This window comes from Netta rufina, assembly GCF_964035555.1.
Source record: "Netta rufina genome assembly, chromosome: 11".
NCBI classification, from domain to species: Eukaryota; Metazoa; Chordata; class Aves; order Anseriformes; family Anatidae; genus Netta; species Netta rufina.
Window position 1 is genome coordinate 19,255,821 of NC_140134.1, and position 24,538 is coordinate 19,280,358.

General features: G+C 50.2%; 1 protein-coding gene across 4 annotated transcripts in view; it reads right to left on the reverse strand.

Annotated features, from left to right (window-relative positions):
- ADAMTS17 (ADAM metallopeptidase with thrombospondin type 1 motif 17) overlaps positions 1 to 13,532 on the reverse strand; it is a 172,973-nt gene extending 159,441 nt beyond the window's left edge. For 3 of the 4 annotated variants that reach the window (XM_084293408.1, XM_084293407.1, XM_084293411.1), the window contains exons 1-3: positions 13,412 to 13,532; positions 12,431 to 12,792; positions 3,043 to 3,208 (exon numbers count right to left, since the gene is read on the reverse strand). In XM_084293408.1, coding sequence (XP_084149534.1) covers positions 3,043 to 3,208; positions 12,431 to 12,792; positions 13,412 to 13,484 — 601 coding nt within the window. In that variant the 5' untranslated portion in view covers positions 13,485 to 13,532. Of the gene's footprint in view, positions 1 to 3,042; positions 3,209 to 12,430; positions 12,793 to 13,411 lie in introns of those variants that run through there. The other variant, XM_084293409.1, reaches the window with a different exon arrangement.
- Positions 13,533 to 24,538: the final 11,006 nt, after the last annotated feature.

The following is a 24,538-nucleotide window of genomic DNA, read 5'->3' on the forward strand; positions in this document are numbered from 1 at the left end:
AGGGGCTCATGTTCGTGCCTGAGCAGAAACGTGCATTGTGACTTGAACTCTTTCTCCTGCTGGATGACAGGTGATAAAAATCCTACAGATACACGTATCATATGACTAACAATAGCACCTGGCCCGTGATGACTAGATCCGTCCTTTGCCGCTGGAGCACTTCAGAATTTAAACAAAGGAATTAAAATATCAGTCCTGAACCAACAGACCTGGGATGTTTTAACCCTTTCATAGGCACTTTCAGCTTCAGATCTCAAAGATCCACTCACCTAAAACCTTAAGTGCTTTCCCACTCCTGCCTGCAGCCAGATTAATCCTCCCGTACAGATTATTCCAGGAGATGTTCGGCTCCCACAAAGCCCTCCCGCAGCTCTAAAAATTTCTGCTGCTGTAGGACATTAAACTACTTAAGCTAAAGGAGTTGTTTTAGAGATTTTAACAACCACTTATCAAAACAGACTGCTAGCACTACATGGCCCCAAAGAACCGTTCAGTTCAGCTTCCCTCTCCCAGGGCTGGGATCTACAAGGAAAGCACCACAAGGAGAACGCTGCTGAAAAGCTGTGCTCTGCATCCACCCAGCAGTGCTGGCACACGGCACTACCTGATTAAGCTCATTTTGCTTTCTTAAACTGCTTTCCTCCCCCTGTCCCTACAAATACTCATACAAGTCACTGTACACCAGGCATCTTTAATTCTTTTTTTTAAGTCAACTAAGCTCAGATATCACAGGGCACTGCTGACACTAAGTTTGCCACTGAACTCCGCTAGCTATTTAAATTCCTGGGACACGATCAATACCTCATATTTAAAGAGCAGCTTCTGATGCTTTGCATTTTGTTTGAATCGCAAATAAGCCAGCATCATGTCACATACTGCTGAATGGCAAAATTTCAAAAAGAAAAACTTCCAAGGTGATTCTCATCTGTTTTGAAAAATCAAGGAAAAACACCTAAGGACTGGAAAATGAATGTGGCAACTCTGTGGCTTTTTTTTTTCTGTTGTATTTGCACAGACATTATGATCTTCGATAATACAGGATGTGCATCTAAAACGTCTAGGACAGGAATACTTCCTATGTACTCCCAACTTCCATTCTTTTCTGACAAGTTTGAACCTGGGTGAGCCAAATTACAAGCCAGTGAGAGAAGGGTTCTCTAGTACAAATCTAATCAGTCCTTCGCTCTGCTGATGTTGCAGAGTACCACAGTAGAGTCACCTTTTTCCAGGAAAAACTCTGTAAGTAAGCCCCTGGGCCACCATTTCCACACAATTTCATTGGGAATAGACCTTTTGTGTGTCAGAAAGGATTAATTTTTTTTTGTTTCGAAATGCCTTGTGCACAAAAGTTAATCCAAACCAGACAGGAGTCAATTAGGTCGTTAACGTGCTAAGCCTATTAACAGCCATGACTTACATTTCTTTCCCACAACAATGAAAAACATTCAGGAGTCTGCCTTTAAGTGGCAAAGCCCATGAGCAATTTCATTATTTTATGACACAGCTACTTGAAGCAGTGGCTGTTTGCACAAGCAAGCAGTACTCCCTACTGGGCTGCAGCCGGGTGCTTTGTTCCCCTTCTAGCACAGCCAGCCCGTGGGCAAGGCAAAGAACCAGCACCCAGGGCAGCCAAACTCTGTTCCCAGCTCTTTTGCAAACTCCTGCGTGCGTGTTTGTAAACCACACGGTTCCAGATTTTCTGATTTTCCTCACCTAACTGCTGAGGGAAGGACTAAAGCCATCTTGGTCTCACACAAGAACCAGAGAAGAACATGCTGTCCCCAACTCCATCCTAGTTTAGCCCCTCAATCAGCACCAAATAGGAAAAAATCCAGTCACAGAGCTAGACCCTTAGCTTCAAGAAAGCTTTGCATCAGTCTATCAATTTCCCTCTGCCTCAGATCCACACTCACTACATGGACCTTGCCACCTCCTCGGCATGAGCTGAGCTACAGCAGTACCGTGCACATGTGCTCTGAGCCCAACAAACATGATGAAATTCAACCACTTTGCTTCCAGAATAGAGTTTTAGTTCCTCAGTCCACGACATATCTGCTGACCTACCAAAAGTTCAGCTCCACACAAGAGAAAATAAAGGCCCTGCCCACAGGACTTACCAACAAGCAACACCAGCTAGAAGGCAACCTTGTGAATGAGCAAGCACAGGTCATCTCCGGAGGTACACAGGCCTGGTTAAACACAAAAACTTAAAGTATACACGCAAACTTTCTTCTGCTCATGGCTGCCTATTCCAGCCAGTTCCTTCAGACCTCCACTTTGACCACTTTTGCCAAGAAAGAAGCCTTTTGTGCTGCCATTTCCCTGTAGGTCTACCAACAGGGGTTGTTCTTGATCACTCTGTTCCCAAGTACAGTTCCCATACTTGTGAATCTCAGTCCTGTACCCGTTACACTTGCTATTTCTGCTTCCCATTTTGTCTCTTTAACAGCCACGTAAAGGATAGCATAGGCATCTTCACCTGCTGCCTCTGTATGGTATCCAGCACAACACAGAACCTGAAATATTGGTGGGGCAATAGGGCAACAGAGGAATAAATAAAAAAAAAGAAAAAACAGAACATAAAGGCACCCTGAAACCTGAAGAAGAGATTTGGCAGAGGTCCTAATAAATACCCCCTGTATGCAACCCACTCAGATGGATTTCCAGAAAGGATAAAACTCATTTGCTCCAAATGAGACCGGAGCACCTCTTGCAATTGACCTCAGTTTCAAAACTTGGGTCTTTGCTAAAAAGTGGTGTGAATACCTTCCTGAGCAGCAATCACATTGCATGGTTAAAGCAGAAGTCAAAGTTTATCTCCTCCCAAATTCAAGGTTATAGCACGTGTCCTAACTATTTCTGTCCTTGTGATGTGGCTCCTTCTGCCTGAAGTAGCAGAAGAATTCATTAGCACATGCCATTTTTCACCACCTCCAGCTGCCCAAACACTTGAATTACAAAATACAGACATATCTGGCAGGACCACAGTCACAATTACAACTGCATACTCATGGCTGTTCTCTTGAGCCACTTCAAGCTCACCTGCTACAACCTTGCAGTGCTCATCAGGAATGTGCGACTTCATGGGATGGCTTGGTTTTGTGGAGCGCCTATGTCTGATGAAGTGTTCTTTTCCACTAAATGAGGTCTCTGATGTATTCACTGGTTGTATTAACATTTGCTCTGATCCAATTTGAATATAGCCAACCTGTCCACAAAAGAAAAAAAAAAGGAAAAAAGGGTATCAGACAGTTTGGTATCCTTACCATTTTATCAACCCAGTCTTAACCTAGACCATTTCCCTGCAATCATTATCTACAGTGTGAGGAAGAGTGATTACGGTACGTTCAATCTGCATAGTACAGAACAGAGATCTTCATCTGCTTCTCATTTATATATATATATATTATTTTACAGAGCACTGTTCAGAAACATCATTATGCAAGGTGTTATACACGTCCAAAAAATAAAAATAAAGGAGGAGGGGTTCTTGTCAACGCCTTGCCTTTGAGTTCTTTCTCTCCCTGCAGCTAGAACACCGCTCTATCTGGAGCCACAGATACGTACGCCTTACGAGATGCTCAGCTCACATGAGAACAAACAAACCCTATTAAAGAAATGCTTTCATAATCACCTTTCTGACAGCTAGAATTGCATTGCTATCAAATGGCATTTAGTATCTCAGCAGAGCAAGGCTGCCTGCAAACAGCAGACCAGCTACGCACGTCATTCCTGCAGACAACAAGCGTTGAAGTGAAGTCACAAGCATGACTTGCAGACCCACCCGCATTTTTTGGTACGGGGACCAAACTGCTTTTGCTGATTGCAGTAGGGGCCATATACAATTGCTGCTCTCCCTGCAAGCCATAGGTTGGGTTTCGGGGGTCAAGCTGGGCATGGACTGTTGTACCTTCCCAGTGACAAGGTTTTTCCACCGTTCCTGGAATAAGTAACATGAGGAAGACAAAGGCCCTGTCTAAATAACAGTAGACTGCACAGGTCAGAGCACTAAACCCTGCCTTTCTTGCACCAGCTCCAGACCTTACACCAGGGCTGGCAAGAACATCTTTGGAAGGCAGCTACTGCCCCTGGAGAGCCCTCCTCTGCCTCTAACCGATAGTTTTTAAGGGTCTTTTATGCCTTTCCCACTCCTTTTCTGGCATAGAAGGGAGAGAGTGAAAGCAAAGATATCACCTTAAAACTTAACAAAGCTTCTAGATTCAGTAATCAACTCCGAGCTTATAGCACACTGGAGAAAGTGAACATGTACAATGAGGGTGATTTTTTTTTTTAAACTTCCTTTTCATTGTACTGATCCAACGTTATTTGTATGGCAATGAAAAGTCTTGAAATACAGCTCTCTGTAACGCAGTCCCTTGGAAGAACTCTCTAGGTCTGATCCAACTTCTGCTAGCAAAGGAGGGCTTCACGTGGCCTGCCAGGAGGCATCCGACTGTGCCTCTGGTACACCTGGTGGGTAAAGGGGCTTCCAAAGGGCTCCTGGAGGTTGCCTGACTCTAACACCCATCCCAAACACAGAAAGGCAGACTAGACTCCCCCCCAGCCGTCACCGAGCTCTGTGCCAGCCAGGCAGCCGTCCAAAGAAATGCTCTGCACGTACATGCAAATTCTATATATTCAACAGCTGACTGTACTAATATGATTTATAATATACATTACATACGTACTGTAAATTGTACATTTCCACACCTCCCTGCCAAATTCAGTCCTCACGTACACCCAGGAAATCCCTTTGGCCTAGTATTTCCAGCAAGAGGAATTTCTGCTGAGAGAAATGAGAGCTCTCACCTTCTGACAGCCGTACAAACCGAACAGCATTCAGGGGAAAAGCAGGATCTCTCGCAAAGGGTCACTACTTTTCAAAGAGCACTTGAAGAAATCACTGTTTCTGTTTGCCAGGGCTGCAAAGCGCGCTGATAACAATTAGTCCTGTGTCTCAAAAGAGACAAGAGAGACCTCTTCTGAGGTCCGATTACCTAAGATGTGCCAGAAGGGCTCCCATTTATGAAGAAAAACAGACTTTTTTTTCTTGCCCCTACAGAATACACACTGATTTACAAGACCCACTCTGCCCTGGAGTCTCCAAAGGGAATTCCTCTTCACTTACATTACAGGTTGGGCTTTGTCAGTTGTTGCACAGACAGCGAAAACTCCTGTGCCTTATTCCTCCAGGCTCCTTTACGATGCTCTCCGCTACTTCCCCTCCTCGTTCCAATCTTCCAGCTGGGAGGTAGCCCCAGCCCCCGTATTTAATATAGGTTTTAATTATTTAGAAGAAGGGCTGTAAATCTGGTGCCATGGTACTAAAAGCCACACCAGAGCTCCTGAAAACCTGCCAACCATTTTTGTTGGTGCCAAAAATATGTAAGAAGAAGTCAGTTTCATCACCACCCGACAATATCCCAACTTTTCTGGCATCAAGTGTGAAAATAATTTAAACCATTGGAAAGGACTTATGGTTCACATTTGCTTTGGAATTGTGAAACCTACGGAGGGAAAGAGCCATGCGTCTTCACCCTGGAATAGGTTAAGAAGCAATCTCAAGTTCAATCTGACAAGCCAACTAGAGTTTCAGGCAGGAAAGATTTGCAGGATTGGGCCTGTAAAGTGTTCCTTGGGAGTTACAATTCTCCCCAACCTTGCCAGTTGGGTTCTAGAGAGTCCTCAAACCTGCTGGCCCAGATGAGAAGTTTTGACCTAGTAACCCGAATCCTCTGGTCATTATTTTGCTTTTTCCATATGAAATGCATTCCTCGTATTGCCTCTGTCAACTCCGGACTACTCCAAGCACCACACGCTGTGCTAGGCTCAGCAGCAGATACCGGCCATCAACACTGCAAATGCTTCGAGTTCTTCTCTAGTCTGTGCGATCTTCACGGACTGCAAAAAGCCAGATTTGAAGATAAAGAAGAACAACAGAAAGCTACATAACTATCAGCGCTATTTTCCCATGTCTCTGGAAATCATTTCAGTTAAATGAAATGCTTTGGAGCTGCTAATCTGTGTCTGCCTGGGGTGATGCACCTCAAAAGCTGGCATACTCCCTCTCGTCCTGAGAGCACATAGGAGCAGGACCAGGCACTGCACTGGATGCTAGTGCTGCTCAGTGTCCTGGAAAACAGGCAGCGGTTGCCCAGCCCGGCCATCCCAGAGCACCTGAGACACAGGAGTCATCAAAACACAAAAATTCAGAGGGGTTTAGGAGTTCAGCTCACTCTCTCAGGGGAGACCTTATTCTCCCTCTTACTTTATTGCTCCTGCAACTCCCTGAAAGGAAGATGTGTGGAGCTGGGGGTCAGCCTCTTCTCACAGATCACTGTGATAGGACCAGAGGGAACGGCCTCATGGTTTGGTGGTGACATTGGTGGTAGCGGGGTGGTTGGACCAGATGGTCTTGAAGCTCTTTTCCAACCTGAATGATTCTGTGATTCTAAATTCATCATCATCTGTATTATTAATCTAATCTGGACATCACAGCTAGCATGACAGCACCATATAGCCGACAATCACTCAGCTTAGTTAATAGGACAGGATGGAATAATTTCCGCCTCAGAAGGCAGGCAACCAAACAAGTAAGTCAATTAAAAGGATAAGATACGCTGCCCAGTACAGCCCCACGGACCGCAGTGCTTGACAGTGGCTGCATCCTCTCCAACCTATTCTCGTGCTACCCCTGGCTCAGCCTTCCTCTACACATCTCCCCAGTCACTGCGCCTTTTCCCAGCCTAAATAAAAGACAGCAGGGAAGGAGGCAGGTCCTTACCCTGTCCCCCCAAAATCACAACAGCAGCAAAGGGACCACTAGGGCTGGCACTTGGTGTTTTTAACCACACCGGCCTGGCTCCACTACCCCATCCCCAGTAGCGCCGGGGGAGATGCAGCAGCTTGAGGGCGAACTCAGGACAGGAACCCAAAGTCTTCAGCGGTCTCTGTGCCTTCCCACGTGTTAACAGCCTCCAGCAGTTACACCGTTTTTCCAGCCCTTTTGATTTTCACAACATCTTTGAAGATCCGTGCAATGCCGCATCTTTAACAGATTTTTCTTTCTCTCCTAAGTGTTCATTAGTTACAAACATATGAACACGCAGAAAAGAGAACAGTTATAATCATCTGACAAATCCCATCCCCTTCTCAATTTCTCAAGTGTTACATGTAAATCTTTAATTTAACCATTTCCTCAAAGTTAACATGAAGTCAATACCTAAAATGAAGGAAAAAAACGTACACAGATTGGATTTAATAAACTTCATGTGACTTTTAGACCTGTCCTTCTCAGCTATGCCTCAGCTTTAAGTCAATTATTATTTACAAGTGCAAATCAAGTGAATTTAAAACAAGAGCTTTAAGCCAGGCCTTGCTCCAGCATCATTTCAGCTGGACATACCCACGAGTGTCTGCCTGCACCTCCACCTTGACCTGCCCCTGAGACTGCCGAGCGAGGAAACTCCCTTTTGTTCACTGTGCTGGGATTTTCTTTCTCCTTCCACAAAGAAAACCAGCACAGCAATTCTGAGAGGTTTAACTTCATGGCTTATGGACCAGATATGGATGAATGCCAAGCAGCTCGTCTCCTGGATGAGAGGATTTGACAGAGCTGAAGGTTTCCTGAGGGGAAATCGTATCTTCTTATAATTCTAGCATGCCTGCACTGCCCTTGCTTTCCATCCCAGCAGAGGCTCTTGCAGTCACCTGAAGGGCAGCACTGCCCCGTTGCACACACGAAGCACCTGCTACCACTGGACAGGGATTGGGTTCACTGAGCTTCAGACATCTGCCTTAAACCAGGCATCATCTCCCCAGCAGTCAGTGAAGAAAGGGAAATACATCCAAAGGGACGATTCCCCAACCTAGGCTAGCTAAGAAACAGGACAAACCATCAGGGAGGCACTTACTTGAAGCACCCATCTTCTTCCAGCTAACTGGCAAATGCACGTTTTGCATTTAACCCTGTTTAGTACCCAAACAACCATCACGACCCTATGATAATAACCATTTTGCCTCATCACCTCCAGAATCTCTGCCCAACCTTCCTGAAAAAAGGGAACAGCTGGCTGACACAGCAAGGTCCAGAGGGATGCTCTGTCAGCTCTCTTTGCCCACACTTCCCAAACTTACCAACAGCTACACCCTCAGGAAGTCTGCGGATGGTGCCAAACTGGGAGGTGCAGGGGATGCAAATGAAGAGTCACTGTTCAAAAATATTTCAAGAGGTTGGAAATTTGTCCACTGGGTTGAAAATTTGTCCACAAGCTGCATGAGGTTTGCCAAACGTCAGCATACACGCTTGGAAGAAAAGAACTCCTTTTCTTCTCCGTGTTGATCAGGCAAGACTACACAATGCTCCTAGAGATGAACCTGAAGTCTGTTTAAATCAAAACCTAACGCTCATTTGGATGTACCCATCGCCCTCTGAAAACTTTAACTTTTTCAAAACTTTAGGTGTAACATAAGAATAGCCTACACCAGCTGCAATGCACTGACACTGCAGTCCAACAGACTGCACATCAGCATGTCCAAATGACTCTAGCAAGAAGTATAAAAGAAAACAAATGAAATGCATCAAAGTATTTGGGAATCCCACATTTTGGAGGCAGCGTGAAGCAGCACCGTGTAGCGTGCAGCTGGGGAAGAAGCCTCCCCAGAGGTCAAATGACCCTGCCTGTTTCCTCTCTCTTGGTCCACAAGACAAGATAAGTCACAGCAGGACTCAAAGCAAGCACCACTGCAGTCACAGCAAAAATAGATTGTGCTGAAAGGGCCTCCTCTGCTCTGCTCCCTGCACTTGAATCAAAGAAGTGCTGCAAAACGTAACGCTGCCCTGCCAAACTTTGCTAGAGAGGGTAAGGGCAGCACACAGACAGCAACAGGCAAAACATCACTGAAATTTCACCTGAAAGCAGTTCTGCGAAGTCTCCAGCAAACTGTAATTTCCACGCTGGGAAGAGCCATACCTCATCTACGACCTGACCTCAGACGGCTGGAAGCAGAAGCCTTAATCCCCTACACAATTCACCTCCAGACAACCCACGTCACGGCCTTACAGAGCTGGAACTTCCCAAAAAAGCGGCGATTTCCTGTGCTGCACACTGTCTTGTAGCATTGGTCAAACGAGCTGCAGAACTGCACTCCTGCCCATGTCCCTGCAACACCAGGAAAGGTCAGCTCAGTCCTGCGGTGTGGTCAGAAGCCAAGTGTTTACACAACTGAATTCCCCAGACGAGGCACAGCGCTGCCAAGCTGAAGGCAGTAGCGCTTTTGGGGAACTTCGTAACTCTCATCTATGCGGCAATTCCCAGGTTGTCAAGGAGGATGGGAAAGCTGCAGTGTCCTCACAAGTGCTACCTTTAACCACGTAGACAGGACCTTAGGTAAACCATCTCTAAACACATCACGGCCTGGTACAGCTACAAGCCACCCTTCTCGATGCAATTGCAAGCTGCGGCAGGAAACTACACCAGACGACAGTGGTTAACAGCAGCATCTGCAAGCAGAGTTTAAAAAACAAAACGTAACCTTCAGATGTCACGCTGGGAACCTGATAAAACCACCAGGAAGCAATTGTTCAGTCCGGTGTTGGCTCAGTTTTCATGCCACTGCATCAGGGATTTTGTTTTCCTTAGAACTCCACCTGCCTCGGTCATTGAACATCACTTTCTGTGTGATTTATGGCATGGTTGAGGAATACAATTACAACAAAGTCTGAGCCAGATCAGGATCCAGTATCACTACCTCTGATCGACCAGCTTTTCTCAACGAGATGCCTCGAGCATCCGTTTCCAGCCCCATTAGCACTCCCACAGTGAATTTTTCAGGAAACATCCCACTGCAGCGCTAGCATTGCTCAAGACACGACTGACAGGATACACAGGCAGCAAGGTTTCCGCAACCAAGCTCCTTCTTTCAGCCCAGCACGCAAACCTTGACTGTTTTCCCACCTGTGAAGCTGTGCTGCTGCTGAGGGCAAAGCTCTATTCTTTCTGCTGCCAACAGCACCTAAGGAAGCAACTGGAAAACACAAAGAGTGCTGCAGCAATGGTTTGGGTATTGTAATTGCCAACCAGAAGACAAACAATTTGGGCTCTGAAGTCGCCTGACTTCAGTTCTGCTCTAGATTCAAGGCACTCCTAGATAATCCGAGGCAAACTCTTCATTCCTCTGATCCCTGGAAGCATCTTCCCACTAAATCATATAGCTTTCATCGCAGGTATGTGGATTTAGTGCAGCCACTGCAAAAGGCTGAGTAAACACTGTGACAGGAGGCTAAAATCTGCTGTGCTTCATGTTTACAAATAGGCTTAAGAAGCCAAAAGGTCAATTTAGCCAGAATATGGTCTACATGGTGACGTGGGTCAACTTAGTGAACCCATTTCAATAGCATGAGGTTTATCTGAAGTTTGGGTTCAGCCTAGAGACTCTCAGCTTTCTGCTCTCTATTTTTCATTCATGAAGGTGTTATAAGCCTCACTGCCTCTGCTTTGAGCCCTTTCCCCATTCCCGGTGATTATCTGAATGAAAAGTAAATGAATGGATTCCTCTAAAAGGAAAGGAGTCTCCTAACATGCAGAAACACTTCTCTCTCAACGCATCTGCCCACACCACTCTCAGCACTCCCAGGACGAGACTCACAGGCAAACTGAGCAGAGCTTTACCAACACCGCCACTGACACATGTGGCAGTATTGATTTTGGTCCCCCAAAGTGCCACAAACCAGCAGCTTTGACAGAAGTCACTTTTTCGTCCCAAATTATGCCAGCTAGCTCAGTTATGTCAATTTAGTCATTGCTCAGAATTCATGACATAAACAGATCCTGCAATATTGCGGCTCATATTTGCAGAGTAATGAACAAAGGCTAACTAGTCTTGTTTCTTTTCCAACTTTTCTACTGGGAGCATCGCCAATCTTTTTCTCTCCCCCTCCTCCATTCCCTGATCTCCGGCAGTTAATACCGTGCCTACAACTACATTCTTCTTTCTTTAAAACATTCCTTCTCTGTCTTGTGTGCTTTTTAGCTCTGCTGGAGTTGGTAGCATTGGAAGCCCAGCACTTCATGAATGGGAACACCGAAACGTGCCTGGTGACAAAAGCACAGAGCTGTTAGTGACTGAAAGCTTGAAACAGGTATCGACTTAAAACTCAGCAAGCCCTCGGTGGCACACAGCTCGGTTTACAGTGCCACTCAAATCCTCAGCATCTTGAAGCCACTTTGTGGTGTGTTTTTTTTTTTAAACCTGAGGCACAGCGCCCTCATATGGTTCAGGAAGGAGGGCTGGAAGCCCAAAGTGCAGAGCACACGGAGTGTTTAACACGGCAAAGAGTTTAAGGTGAAATATCCCTCAACAGTTCTGCACCAAGAAGTTAGGCACGCGTCCCAGGACTACTAACCGGGAGTCACGCTTAATGCCCCAGTGACTTTCTGAAGCACTTTCAGCAAGTATTACAAGCTTTCCCTTGTCTTGACCTTCTAAACCTCCACTGAGAATCACACAGGCCATCCCATGTAATCTCACCTCTTCTCACCAGGACACTCACAGATCCCAGCCCCTGTGGGGCCACCTGAAAACACTACATAGAGAAACCCAGACACCTGGCTGGGAAAAACACCCTGAAAGGGCTGGTCCTGGGCTCCCATCAGTGCCACAGGCGTCCCCACACAAGTCCCTCACGCACCAGCACCAAGTGGCAGGGGCAGGCTGAAGGAGTGATGCCCTGCTGAGGCGCCGCTGTCCCAGGCTGTACTGCAGTGTCCCCTACACCTGCTGGAGAGGGGACCAGGGCAGGCAGAGCCCACCAACCACCCAAATGGCGGGCAGCACCACCACAGGAGCACTCACCAGCCCCAGTGGCACTCTCCAAGCCACTTAGGTGAGTGTCCGTTATGGGGGTGAGCCTCAGCCCCTCAGACATTGGGGTACAGGGGCAGCTCCCAGGGACTGACAGAAAGCCCTCATGGGGGGGGACACTGGAGACACAGCGCGGGACAGGGGGCTGAGGGGAAATGCTGAGGGGAGGCACTGAGGCAAGGTGCTGAGGGAAGGCACTGAGGTGAGGCACTGAGGGGGAGTACTGAGGTGAAATGCTGAGGGGAAGTGCTGAGGCAAGGTGCTGAGGGGAGGCATTGAGGAAAGGCAGCCAGGTGAGGTGCTGAGGTGAGGTGCTGAGGGGAAGTACTGAGGTGAAATGCTGAGGCAAGGTGCTGAGGGGAGGCGCTGAGGGAAGGCACTGAGGGGAGGCGCCTGCACAACCCCACAGCCTCTTTTTGCCTCCATGGGGCACCTCCCCTAGCACGAAGCCGGGAGCTGAACGGCACCCCCTGAGGCAGGGGACAGCGGGGAAGCTCCCCACAGCACCGTGAGCCCGAGGGGACGCGGGGGGGAGGGGGAGACACCCATCGGGGCGCGCTGCCAGTACCAGCCCGGCGCAGGTGCTGAGGGAGGCGAAGGAGTCGCTGCGGTTCAGCACGTGTCCCGTGTAGAAGCAGAGCCGCTCCTCCGACGGCCGCCGAGGGCCGGCCGCCCGCCGCCCTTCCCCGCGCCGCTGCTCCACCACGAAGTCCCGGGCGAGGAAGCGGAGGTCGCGGCGGAGCTGCAGGTAGAGCTCGCTGCCTCCGGCGGGCAGGCGAAGCAGCAGCAGAGCCTCCGCCGCCCTCCGCAGCGCCCGGCGGCGCCGGGGGCCGCCGCCGCCGCGATCCCCTCGGCCGGCGGGCGGCAGCAGGTGGATCTTCTCCAGCGCCACTCGCTCCGGGATCACCACTTCCAGCTCCGCGCCGCCAGCTGCAGGCGAGAAGGGGAGAGGGGCTCAGGAGCACGTAGCCCCCCCCCCACCACCACAACCACCACCACCACGGGCACGACGGGGAGGACCGGGGGCTCGCAGCCTTTCCCCCAGCCGGGACCGGTCCCGTGCCGTTTTCCCCCCCGTCCCTCCCCGCGGGGCCAGCCCCGAGCTCGGGTTGCAGCTCGGCGGCTCCGTGCGCTGGAAGCTGCGAGCAGGCAGCGGAGACAATGGAGCCAGCGGTGGGGGAAAAAGGGGATTTATTGCGCTCGCCGTGCACACACGGATGAGAGAGGCAAAGCCGCGCGGGGAGGAGAGGAGCGAAGCGCAGGCTGAAGCCACTCGTTATAAAAAAAAATATATATAAAATAAAAATAAATAAATAAATAAAGAGAGCGGAGCCGCGAGCATCGCGTTTCACCAGCCCCAATAAAAAGCTGCAGGGAGAAGGGGGGAAAGCAGCGCGAGCCGCAGCCGAGCCCAGCCAGCAGCGTCCCCGCACGGAGCCCCGCGGCAGCGGGCGGGCAAACAGCGGAACGGGGACCACGGAGCCGCACGGAGCCGTGCCCTGCGGTCCGCACCGGCACCGCCGCCACCGCCGGGGGAGCGCAGCGCTACCTGTGGCGGCGTCCGTCCCGCCCAGCAGCAGCAGGCAGGGGAAGACGAGGGGCAGGAGGCAGCCGTCGAACATTTTCCGGCAGCGGCGGGGCGCGGAGCGGAGCCGTGTGCGCGCTGCCCGCCCTCGGCAGCAGTACGCGGCGCCGCCGGCAGCCGCGGCGTGCTGGGCGCCCGGCCACGCCCCCCGCCCGCGGCCCCGCGCCGCCATTGGTTGAGAAGTCCGATTCTCCCCGCCCACCGCTCGCTGATTGGTTGTCTGCGAAGGAGGCGGGCACGGAGGGGGGAGGTGGCACGTGGGTGGGGGCGGCCGGCGGGGGGCGCCCTTCGCTGCCCCTCAGGCGCTGGGGCGCCATCTTGGGGCCGTTTTAGGGCTGGCCCGGGGCCATCTTAGGGCCCTCAGCAGCCCCTGAGCCAGGGGTGGGTGTTCGCTGAGGGGCACAAAGCCTCTGGCATGGCCCAGCCGGCCGCAGAGCTCCGCCACAGCACCTTTTGCTACTGCTGAAAGATGTTTGATGAGAAGTTTGATGAGTTCTCATGATAAATCCATCCGTTCCATCGTTCCCTTTAGCCTTCTCCACCAGCTTGATCCCCTCCATTATTTCTCAAAAGATATCCCCTCCATTATTTCGCAAAAGAGCAGGAAAATTGAGGTTGGGAATATCTGGGTGCACGAAGATGTTAGACAATCTTGTATACTCCCCCAAGCACTTGCTATGCTGGAAGAAGGAAAAAAAAAAAAAAAAAAGGCAAAAACCAAGTGCAAAAATCTCTTGAGATCCAAAGACTGTTCTTTAAAGTGATGAAGAAGAGAGGGATTTAAAGCAGGCAGGACAGGCTGTTGGTGCTGGTCAAGAAGACACTTTGGGAGAAGATGAGGAATTCAGCCTCCAGCTCCCATTCCTCTCACTGCTCCAGGTGTGTGACACACACATCCTCACACACACATGTCCTCACACACATACATCCTTGCACACTCACATCCTCACCACACACAACCACTTCCATCCTCACCAAGATCCTACAGCCCCAAGAGCTCCTCCTTACCTGATGGCTTGGCCAAGCCCTGCGTGTCCTCAGCTTCGTGGAGGTCAGAAGCCAGCCTGGCCCAGGGGCTGTGGAAAGCAGGAGGTGATTTCCACCAGGAAAAAAGATTTCCACTGCATTTGGTGGGCTCTGGATCAGGTCCTGTGCTGCTGGCATGGCTGGGTTGTAGACAGCAGTAAGGACCCAATGTGTTAGCAGCTTTAAACTGCTGCAGCCAAGCAGAGCAGCGTCTTGGATTTTAAACTCGTGCAGAAATCTGCAACTCTTTTTTTTTTTTTTTTACTGAAATGGTTGAAGAATTCAAAGGAAGACCCATAAAAGAGTGCGAATGACTCTGGCAGATCTCAGCGCAGCACTTACACAAGGATTGTCCAAAATTGTACTGACAGGGGTAATGGCTCTGAGACGCAAGCAAAGGGAACCAGATTTGGATGCTCATCCCTGCAGGCAGGCAGCTGGGGTAGTGCTAAGAAAAGGGCCATTTGAAACTAAGAAAAAGGCTGGCGAGAAGCTTTGCAGACAACCAGGTTAACACAAAATGGAGGGAAGAACAAAGAAACGTCAATTTAGAATTATTTCAGCAGTATCGTCAGCAAAGATTTCCACTCAAGAAATTTCACCCAACATGGTCCCCTCCTTTCACTGGGGTAGAACCAGACTGCAGCAAGACAAACAGAAAGAGGAAACAAAGCACACACCATCACAAGGGTTTGGCCTCCCTCTTCCTTGAGCCAAACCTGCCTCTTTTCCCAACTTGCACAAATCTCTCACAACCTTATGGCTGGTGCCCCATCTGCTACAGAGAGCACCAGGTAGGACCTCAGACATTCAAGAGCATGCCTTTGCCTGTTCAGAAAGGGTGATGGTCTGGAGACTTCAGGCTAAGAAGTGCTGTTGCAGCCCGCACTGACAGCCCCTTGCTTGTCAGTTTTACCTTTTCCATTTCTGTGGAAGAGGTTTTGTTTTCCAGTTCTGTTCAGGATTTCTTGTGTTGCCTTGCATGAGCAGTGATTGTAGTGTATAAATCACGTTACCAGATACTTGGCTGCATGCTGTGATGGGCAGGTTAACCCCATTTTCTCTCTTCCAGGCATTGTGGCAGCCCAAAGCACCGAGAACCATGAGGAAACTTGTCTCCCCAGCGTGGCAGCACTGGGAAGACATTACCAGCCACCAGCAGCAAGATTGAAACTGGGGATCCAACCAGTTCCCAGCAGACAAAATCTGAGCAAAGCCAGGACCCGTGTTGCAAATTCGCTTTTTTTAACATGAGATCAGGTGAGATTTAAAAGCTCTGCATTTTCCAGTCCCTTTTAAGGCTTGGTCTGTGCTCTAACAAGAAATAAGTTACCAAAGCCAAAGGACTGGCTCAGAACCCATGCAAATAAGACAAAATCTCCGTTTGGGACTGTCTTGCGTTATGTCAATTGTGGCATAACATGGGTAAGGGTAAAGCAAAACCTCAGAAACTCAATTTCTCCCCTGACCTGCAGCAAGCCAGTGCCTTCAGCACCTCCCTCTGAGGCCAGAGCCCAGGCTGGCACAGCAGCTCTGGGCAGCAGCTTCCCCACAGCTCTCCCACCCATGGCAATCCTCCACTCCTAGAGCCAAGAGGAATCTGATTTGTGATCTGCCAGATCTGGCCTGAGCCCCACACAGTCGTGTTTAAACCCAGACCACCAGCCGTCTTCATTTGCTGAGGTACCAAAGCTGGTGCCTCGGCTCTCCCCTCAAACAAAAGGGTTTGACTGGGGGTCGTGGATTTACGTGAGTATTTAGTAGAGCCTTTCTCCCACCTTCAGAAGTCCTCTGCCAAAATAACAGCACAAAGAAAGACTAAATTTAATAGTGTGGGGGAAAAGGGGCGCTAATAAAGAGAAGTCTGTAACTTTCTGCATGGAAGGAGTCACTCCGTGGCTGGGCTGGCCGGCACAGAGCATGATGGGGTAGGGCTGGACCTTTCTGAGCATCACAGAGATGCAGAGCCTCAGGGCAGGGGCTCAAGAGGCTGCAACACCCTGCATCAGGGGCAGTGTCACAGGCAGGCCCTGCTCTTGGCAAAGGCTGGAGCCAGGCAAGGAGAAGGCCCTGTGGAGGTACCCATGCAATAAAAAGAGGAAACCGTATTAGGAGCAGCAGTGGTTTTATTGAAAGCGAGTCCCAGAGCTCCACTGAGACACAGACATTATTAATTTAACACCGTGGGCTTTTCAGAAATGTCTTGAAATTGTTATCAATAAGGATAACGCACATGGCAGGAGGGGGCTGTGGTCCTGCTGCAGTGACTGCATTTCTCCTCTGTCCCCAGCCCTCGCAGGGGGGAGTCCTCACCATCAGACAGTGGATTTAGCCCCACAGTTTCTAGGGAACAAGCCCTCTCCCCTTCTGAAGCTAAATGTTTTATATTTACTTATTATTTTATTTTTTTTTACAATTTTAAATGTACGCCGAGGAAGCCAAGTTTCATGGCCATTACTGCGCAGTTAATAACCCTTTGGAGACTGCAGACATGTGTTATATACATCTGCCCGAGCAGTCATTTGGCTCGCCGCCTGGAAAATGCCAGCACGTGAGGGGTTAACTTGGCCCCCGCTCAGCCTCCTCTCCTCCTTCCAGGCACCCCTCTCCAAACCCTTCCTGTCCTGGGCCTGGGCAAGGCTTTCCTGCCCAGCACCCTCCGATGACATCCTGCTGCCCCTGCAGCTCCTTTAGGGGCAGAGGTGATTCCCTTCCCTGCCGCAGGCTGCACCTGCCCGAGTGCCATTATCCTTCTACACACCCCCTAGGTACACCTGGGGGTTTAATGATAGCTGAGGAAAGGTCTTTTGCCACTTAAAGTGATCAATCAAATAAATACAAGCAGTTCTGTAGGTTCCTGTCAAAATGGGTTTCCTACGGAGCAGTCCTTCAGTCGGCCAGAGGTTTGGTTAAAGCTTCTTCCCTGGACAGAGTGTGTCTGAGGGCGTGCTCCCTCGCATGGATTCTCCAGTGTGTGATACCACTCGGGTAGCCTTCTGCAGAGGCTCTTGTGATGTGTCTCCTTCCAACTGCATCAATTCTCCTGAACTGGTGCAAGAAAAACTTTCTGGGACTCTTCTGTCCAGTCTGGCTGAAAACGGACAGCCCAGTCCTGAGCTCCTTCCCTGGAGATCTTCCCCAAAAACACCTCCTGTCACCCCTCTCCAGGAGCGTCACTTTCACTCAGCTGCAATGGGAGAAAGCATCCTGTTTTTATAGGCTATGGAGAACAGAAGAAAAATATCCCTGTGGGATTGGGACTGAATGATTTCAGGAGGAACAGACTCCAAAAATCCCAGGTTGCTTCACACCTGCCCCTGTGAGAGCAGAGATCCAGCTACATCCCCACACCGATGCGCTACTGCTTGCAGAAAGCAGCCTTCCTGTGGCATCTCGCTGCCTTGGTGCAGACGTTAAATCACAGTACAATGCTGTGAGGAGCAGACAAGCACACTGCCATTGCAGGTGAGAAAAGCCAGGAAAAACAAAAGAACGTGCTCCAGTTGTGTAACACAGCTGCAGGACGCTGGAAAATCTGCACCCTCCAACACAGAGGTTGAAAACACAGCAGCACCACCACTTCCACGCAGACCACGCTGGGATTTTTACACAGACAAGGCCAGTCCAGGGTCTGTTTGGTATCTGAGATCGGCGCACAGATAGCCATCACCCAGGCAGTAACAATCAGCCACACGTCACTCCCCAGGCATGCAGGCACAAATGGACAAAGGAAAGAGCTGTCGTTGTTTGAGCCTGACCCTAAAGTTCAGCGAGGCTTTTTATGAAGTCCAGTGTTGCCACCTCTGATGATGTTATCAGGAACCTGGGAATAGCTGGCACTTTCTTTTGTTCCGTTTTATGGTTTGTTTGGGTTGTTCCTCTCCAAACCTTGGCTCCCACAGTCGTGAGACTCTTATTTCTCATTTAACTCCACCACTCCGTGCCTGACCCCATGACAGGCTGGGAAATGTGAGCTGCGAGAAGCCTGGAAGACGTTCCCAACCATAGGACTGTTTAAAGCAATCCTTTCTCAAAAAGTGACTTCTTTTTTTTTTTGGTGTGGAGGGAGATTTACTGAATGCCTGGGGCTGCCAAGAGCAGAGACCTTCATGCAGATGCCAACTCCTTTCTTTTCCTGGTGCTGTCCTTCACCTGGTGTCCCCCTTCTCCTTCTCAGACTTCTCTTTCTATCCAACACCTGCCTTGGACAAGGATCGCCCCTCAAAGGGAACATTTCACATACCTCATTCCCTGCACATCCCTTGCAGCAGGGGCAAGCAGCCAGAGGAGGAGATCTGTAAGGCAAGGAGGCAGCGCGTGCAGGGCACGGCTTGGAAGAGAAAGGTGATGCCAGGGGCTGGGCGCAGCCATCTGCGTCGATGCGAGGGGCCTGTACGTGGTGGCCTCGTGCAACTGCACAGGCTTTAAGTGGCTTCTTTCCATCATGAAAGCACTAATAAGGGAAACTGCCGGCCTAAAACACTCTTAATAATGTTTTCCTATTTCTTTAACACCTCTCCCTAGAGCTCTCTCTCCTCCCTTCACAGCGTCTTGGCCAATTTCACTCGCAAAGCAAACAGAAAACTCAATATCCCCACGGAGCAGGGATTACCAGGGGTCAGGGCCCCTCGCCAAGCACCGCGGCAGAGGCTCCGAGGTGGGTCACAGCACAGGAGCCTGCTCTCCTCCAGCTGGTGAGGCACTCTCCCCCCACTTTGCAGCCCACCAGGGCTGTAGGAGCACTGGCAGGGCCACGAGCTGGTGGCGATGCACCAAGGCAGAAGGTGACATCCTTCAGGCACAAAGTGCTACTGCACGGTGGCACCAAGCTGAGGAAGGACCGTGCCCCGGGCCAAGCCCCACTGACCCCCTGGCCTGGACTTGTAGAAAACCCCTTCTCAGTCAAAAATCAATCAAAAAACCTCTGCCTTTTACCCACGAGCAGTGAGAGGACCAGCAACGCACCAGCACTCAGCGTTCCCTTCCCCTGCTGGAGCAATCCTTCACCCCAGGTGGTGCAAACCTTCCTGGCTGCTCCCTTTTTGGGTGCAGAGGGGTGCACAAACACCACTGTAACACCACTCTCAGAAGCAGCGCGGAGTCCACAGCCTGAAACCTCCAGCTGCCTGGAGCCGAGCTTTAAAAATCAAAACCAACAACACGATTCTGCCAGCGCTCTCCCCAGCCTTGGCTCCTCTGCTGCTTCCCGCTCCAGACCACTCAGCCTTCGTGCTCCCTCCCCACCACCCTCAAATGCATCCGCGGATTCCCCAGCACCATCCCAGGAGCACAAACACTGCCAACAGGGAGGGAGTTGTGGCCAGACAGCCTCCACCGTGCCATCCCACAGCCTTTAGCATGTGCTCCACAGCCTGGAGACACAAACTGGGACATTTGGTCAACTATTGTCATGTATCTGAGAGCTGCCCACCCTACTTGGTGGGCACCAAGTAGGTGCACCTTGGGAAAAGTCCCACATTTTGGGCCCCTGAGCTGACCTGACACAGCAGAAGCATCTTTATGCTGAGGGAGCAGGGTGGGGGTGATGTGCTGGGTCCGTTTCCGTGCCAGCAAGAGCTCTCGTTTCATCCACAGCCAGCAAGGAAACCCGGCTGCCCGCATCAGCAGAGTCTGCTTGGAGTCCCTTGGGGAAGAACCAGGCAGATGGAGGGCCAGTGTGAGGTCTGGAGGGAGCAACCCCTCTGCAGACCAAAACATCCTGCTCTTTAATCAACAACAGCCACCAATACCTCATCTCGGTCCATTTGGGGCCAATATTGTCATTATTTGCAAGGTCATACAGCGAACCAAGAACAAAATTGAGATCCTTCTCTGATGCTAGATCCTCTCTCCCAGCAGAGCTGGCAATTGACTTTGGCTCGGTTGCAAGTATTTGTTCATAAAAGCAAAATATTAGCGTCACTCCAGGACTAGTACAGCTGCCTCCTTCCTGGCGTTCTGGGCCAGACCCCCACAAGGAACGAGAGGAGATGCGTGTTGGGCAACCTGTTGGCAGCAAAGGGTCCCAGCACCATCTGTGAGCTATGGATGGAGCAAAACGTGCCAGCACCAGGCAGCCAACCTCCAGCTCCTGCCCCTGCTGGGATAAAGGCAAACCCAGCCACCTCCTGGCTCTGACAGAGAAATCTGGAGATGGGAACCCAGGAGGCCTCCGTCTGTGGCCTGCAGTGTTTGAGCACAACGCGGCATGGAGAGAGCTTCAGGAAATGCCCTGTTTCCATCAAAGCACATCAGCTCACAGCTATGGCTGAGCACAGCCTGGCCACGAAGGTTGTGTTGAAGGGGATTAAAGAAGCTTGTTTGTGCCAGCAGCCCCCATTTTTCTGCTGACACTCGAGGGGAGCGTGGGCACGCACAGGCTGTTTGCTCGGCTGGGTGGTCAGCTCAGCCAGGGCTTAGGGCAGCTCAGAGCCACCGGGTTCCCACCTCTCACAGAGCCCAAACCCAAAACTTCATCCTGGTGGTGGAGCAAAACCACCCCCACAGCAGTGGTAGGGGAAGAGATGCAGCGTGCTGCCACCAAGCCCCAAGATGTGCTCCATCCTTGGGGTGAAACACCTCGATTTGGGTCTGATTCATCTTTTCTCTCTGCTCTGTATTTATAAAGAGCCCAGTTTCAGCGCAGCATTTAACACTGCTTTGGGACTGCTTCAAGCTGGCATGGCAGTGACCACTACTTATTTACATTGAGTCTGGGAACAACTTTCTACAGGCAACGCTTTTCAGTGGTTCCTCCTGCCAGCACGCTGCAGTGGTTTTGGAAGTGTTTTAGGGCACGGTTCTTGGAGCACAAACCCCATAGCTCAGTCCCTGCCCATCGCACTTGTCAGGGCAACGCAGCCCCCATTCACCCAGCAGCTTGCCACATACCTCATCTTCTCCAGCACACAGCCAGCAGCCAAGTAATTTGTCCTCCTGCCCTCACAGAGATTGTTGTTGGGTGGATTTTCTTACACAAGGCTGCTTCCCGGCATTCCCAAATCCTTGGATTGCTCCGGCCTTTTTGGATTTAAGGGATTCAATAACAGCTCCTCAGCCTCCATCCCCTTCTGTGTTTGGGAGGTGATATCCCACCCATCCCCACCTCATACGTGTCCATGCTGAACCAAACCCAAACCCCTCTTCCCTTAGAGCTTTGTTTTATTGCTGGTAGAGATACAAACCACCAAACACCTCCCAAAGAAGGTCCTTTCTCAGGTGCAACCTTTATACTCAGAGCAGAGCGAATCCAAAAGGGGGACATCAGAGTAACCCTCAGCACCTGAGAGCTTCATCATCTTTATTTGCACTGCAGGTGTTAGAGATCCAGGTGAGACTGGGGCTCCAATCACTAGTGCCTGCAAACTCCGTGGCTTGAAAAAATCGTGGTTTAAATAAACAATAAAAATAAAAGTAAAAAAAAAAAAAATAAATAAAAATAGCACAAGCAGTAAAGCCAGAGAAGATTAAAAGTCCTTCAACCCGCTCCAGCCACTTGTTTCACAGCATGAGGCTGCCCACATGGAAACTGCCAGGTGCAAGAACCGCTTTCACACCCCAGTCTTTGACAGTATCTTTTATCTGTTCTAAGGGCAAAAAGATGGACAAAAATGTTCCACGGGAGCCGTGTCGGAGCAGGGAGCAGTGTCCTGCTATTGCCACCTCGTGGGCCCTTGCAGCAATAACCAGGTAACCCACTGCACGCGTTTTTCGTGGCATGAGCACTCACCCAGGAGCTTTCCTTGACCCCCCTGCAGCGTGCACACACCAGCAGTGCTGCTCGGGGCTTTTCAAAGGGAGCTGGGAACCAGGAGGAAGGCCCGAGGTGTGTTTACTTCCCATACACGAGGCGTTTTCTCCTGTTCCCTGTGCTGTTTGCCATGCCCTGGCGCCCAACCATGCTACTTGCTGTGTTTTGCGCTTCCACCTCCACTTCTATCATGCAGCACTTCTATCACACAGGGACATCCATTCCCATGACAGGAAGCAAAAACTGCTCTGATGTGTTAACCAAAGAAACTTGGAGGTTTCCCTGTGCTCTGCATTGTGTTAGGGAGCAGGAGTTTGTCCTTCCCTCGCTGACATTCAGTGAAAGGAGCGTGGCCCTCCCGTGACACAGAACAAGGAGTCTCAGCCACGCGCTGGCTGCTGGCACTCTGCGGCTCTCAGGATATGGGGCTAACCTCACAAGGCACAGCTGAGCTCTGACATTTGCTTTGGATCGGTCCCTAAATGTTAAAAGAAATTTAAATAATAATAATAATAAAAAAATCATTGCCCACAAGAGACAGAGCAGCCGTATTTGCAATCCCCAGCACAGAGACTCGGTGCTGCTGCTTTATGGTTTCCCTCACGTCAAGCAGCAGCAGCAGGGCAGGGGAGGGGTAAGCATTCAGCTTCTTACTGCCATTTCGTGCCAGAGCAGAATCACAGCTGGGTGCAGGAGGGGAAATTGCAGCACAAAAGTGGTTGGGACTGGGGGAGGAGGATTTCCAAATCCAGTAAAGGCCATGCATGCCCTGGAACATAGTATGGGTTATAGGGTAGTCCTTCAGGCGAAGGGACTGTACCTTTAGTGTCCCTTTCTCAGCTCAGGTGCCATCCTTGTGAGATCCAAAAAGTTTGAAGGGAAAAAAGAAAAAAAAAAAGCTCCAAACACACAACTGCTGTCTGACCTCACTGCCTCTTGCAATGGGGAAACGTGTGAAACATTCTTTGGTTGCTGAATAATTCCTCCTTTGAAATAACAAAGGAACTAGGTAGGATTTGCACAGCCTGATAAGATTTAGCACAACCTGATAAGATTTCGCTCCTGCTTCCCATGGATTCTTCTCCTAAAATACTGGGACTTTTCATGCATTACACGTAGCCTGCGACATAACCAAGAGACTTGCCCAGATAAGTTAGCACTAGAAAGGCCTTTTAGCAGCTTTCTCCTATAGCAGCTCTTCGTTATAGAAAGCAAACACAGAACTCTTCTGGGAGTTCGTCTAGGACCCCAGGGGAGTCCTGGTCAGCCAGGAAAAGCACCCTAACAGCTGAACCCCTCAGTGGACCCTCACTTCAGGAACTTTCTAAAGGAGTGTGAGAGCAGGCGGGCTTTCTGCCCAGGTTTCCCAAATCCTGCTGCCTTTGCTGCTGTGTGGTAACTCCTTGCCTGGGCTCAATCTGAAACCACCACTGCTCAGGGAGAAGGAGTTGTCCTGGCTATAGAAACTTCATCACAGCATCCAGGCAAAGCTGGTCTGGGCTGCCTGGAAAGGGCTGGTCTTCAGCATTACTGAACTACTGCCTTGTTCCTCCTCCTTCTCTTGGGGCTTTTTTCTCCCTGTTACTGCTTCACTTTGTGATTCTCGGTGACATCAGTTCTGTGTTTAAATTCCTTCTGTGTTGCCACAGCCTTTTTGCTTCAGTTTCTCTGTCTTGTCTGTCTCTGCTCCCTTTTCTCTTTGGGCTCAGCAGCCATCTCTCGCTTGCACACTAAGACATTGTGATAACCACAACTCATTTGCCTCTTCCTCGAAAACCAGGCCTCGGATCACAGGTTTACCTGCAGTGGCCTTTGCTGAGATTTTGACTGGTGCAGCCCAGAGATACGTGCCCCCTATGGGCAGAGGCAAAGGCAGAGCTGTGTTAGGCGGGTGACGTGCAGACAGGAGATCTTACCTCCCAGGGAGGATTTTGCCCTGGGCTACAGAAGGAGGAAACGCTGGGATTGTGCCCCCTGATGGCTGGAGAACGCAGGTATAATGCATGGCAGTGCCACACCGTTATCCCTTCATCCAGCCACTTGAAGTCTGGACCCAGTTCTCATCAGCATCGTGGGAAAAGCTCCAGTGAACTTCGGTGGGAATTTAATCATCTATTTCACTGCGCAATTTTAACTTTTTTTAAAACCCGTTTCTTTTCTGTTAGGAAAAATATGGACTTTCCAGCACCTGAAACAACTGCCTGGGAGCTGTTTCTTCCCACCCCAGCTGAAAGCACAGCAATATTCTATGGCTGCAGTGGCATGCTTCGTGCACTTCAAAGTCACTGTGGATAGGGTTTATACTTGTTATTCCA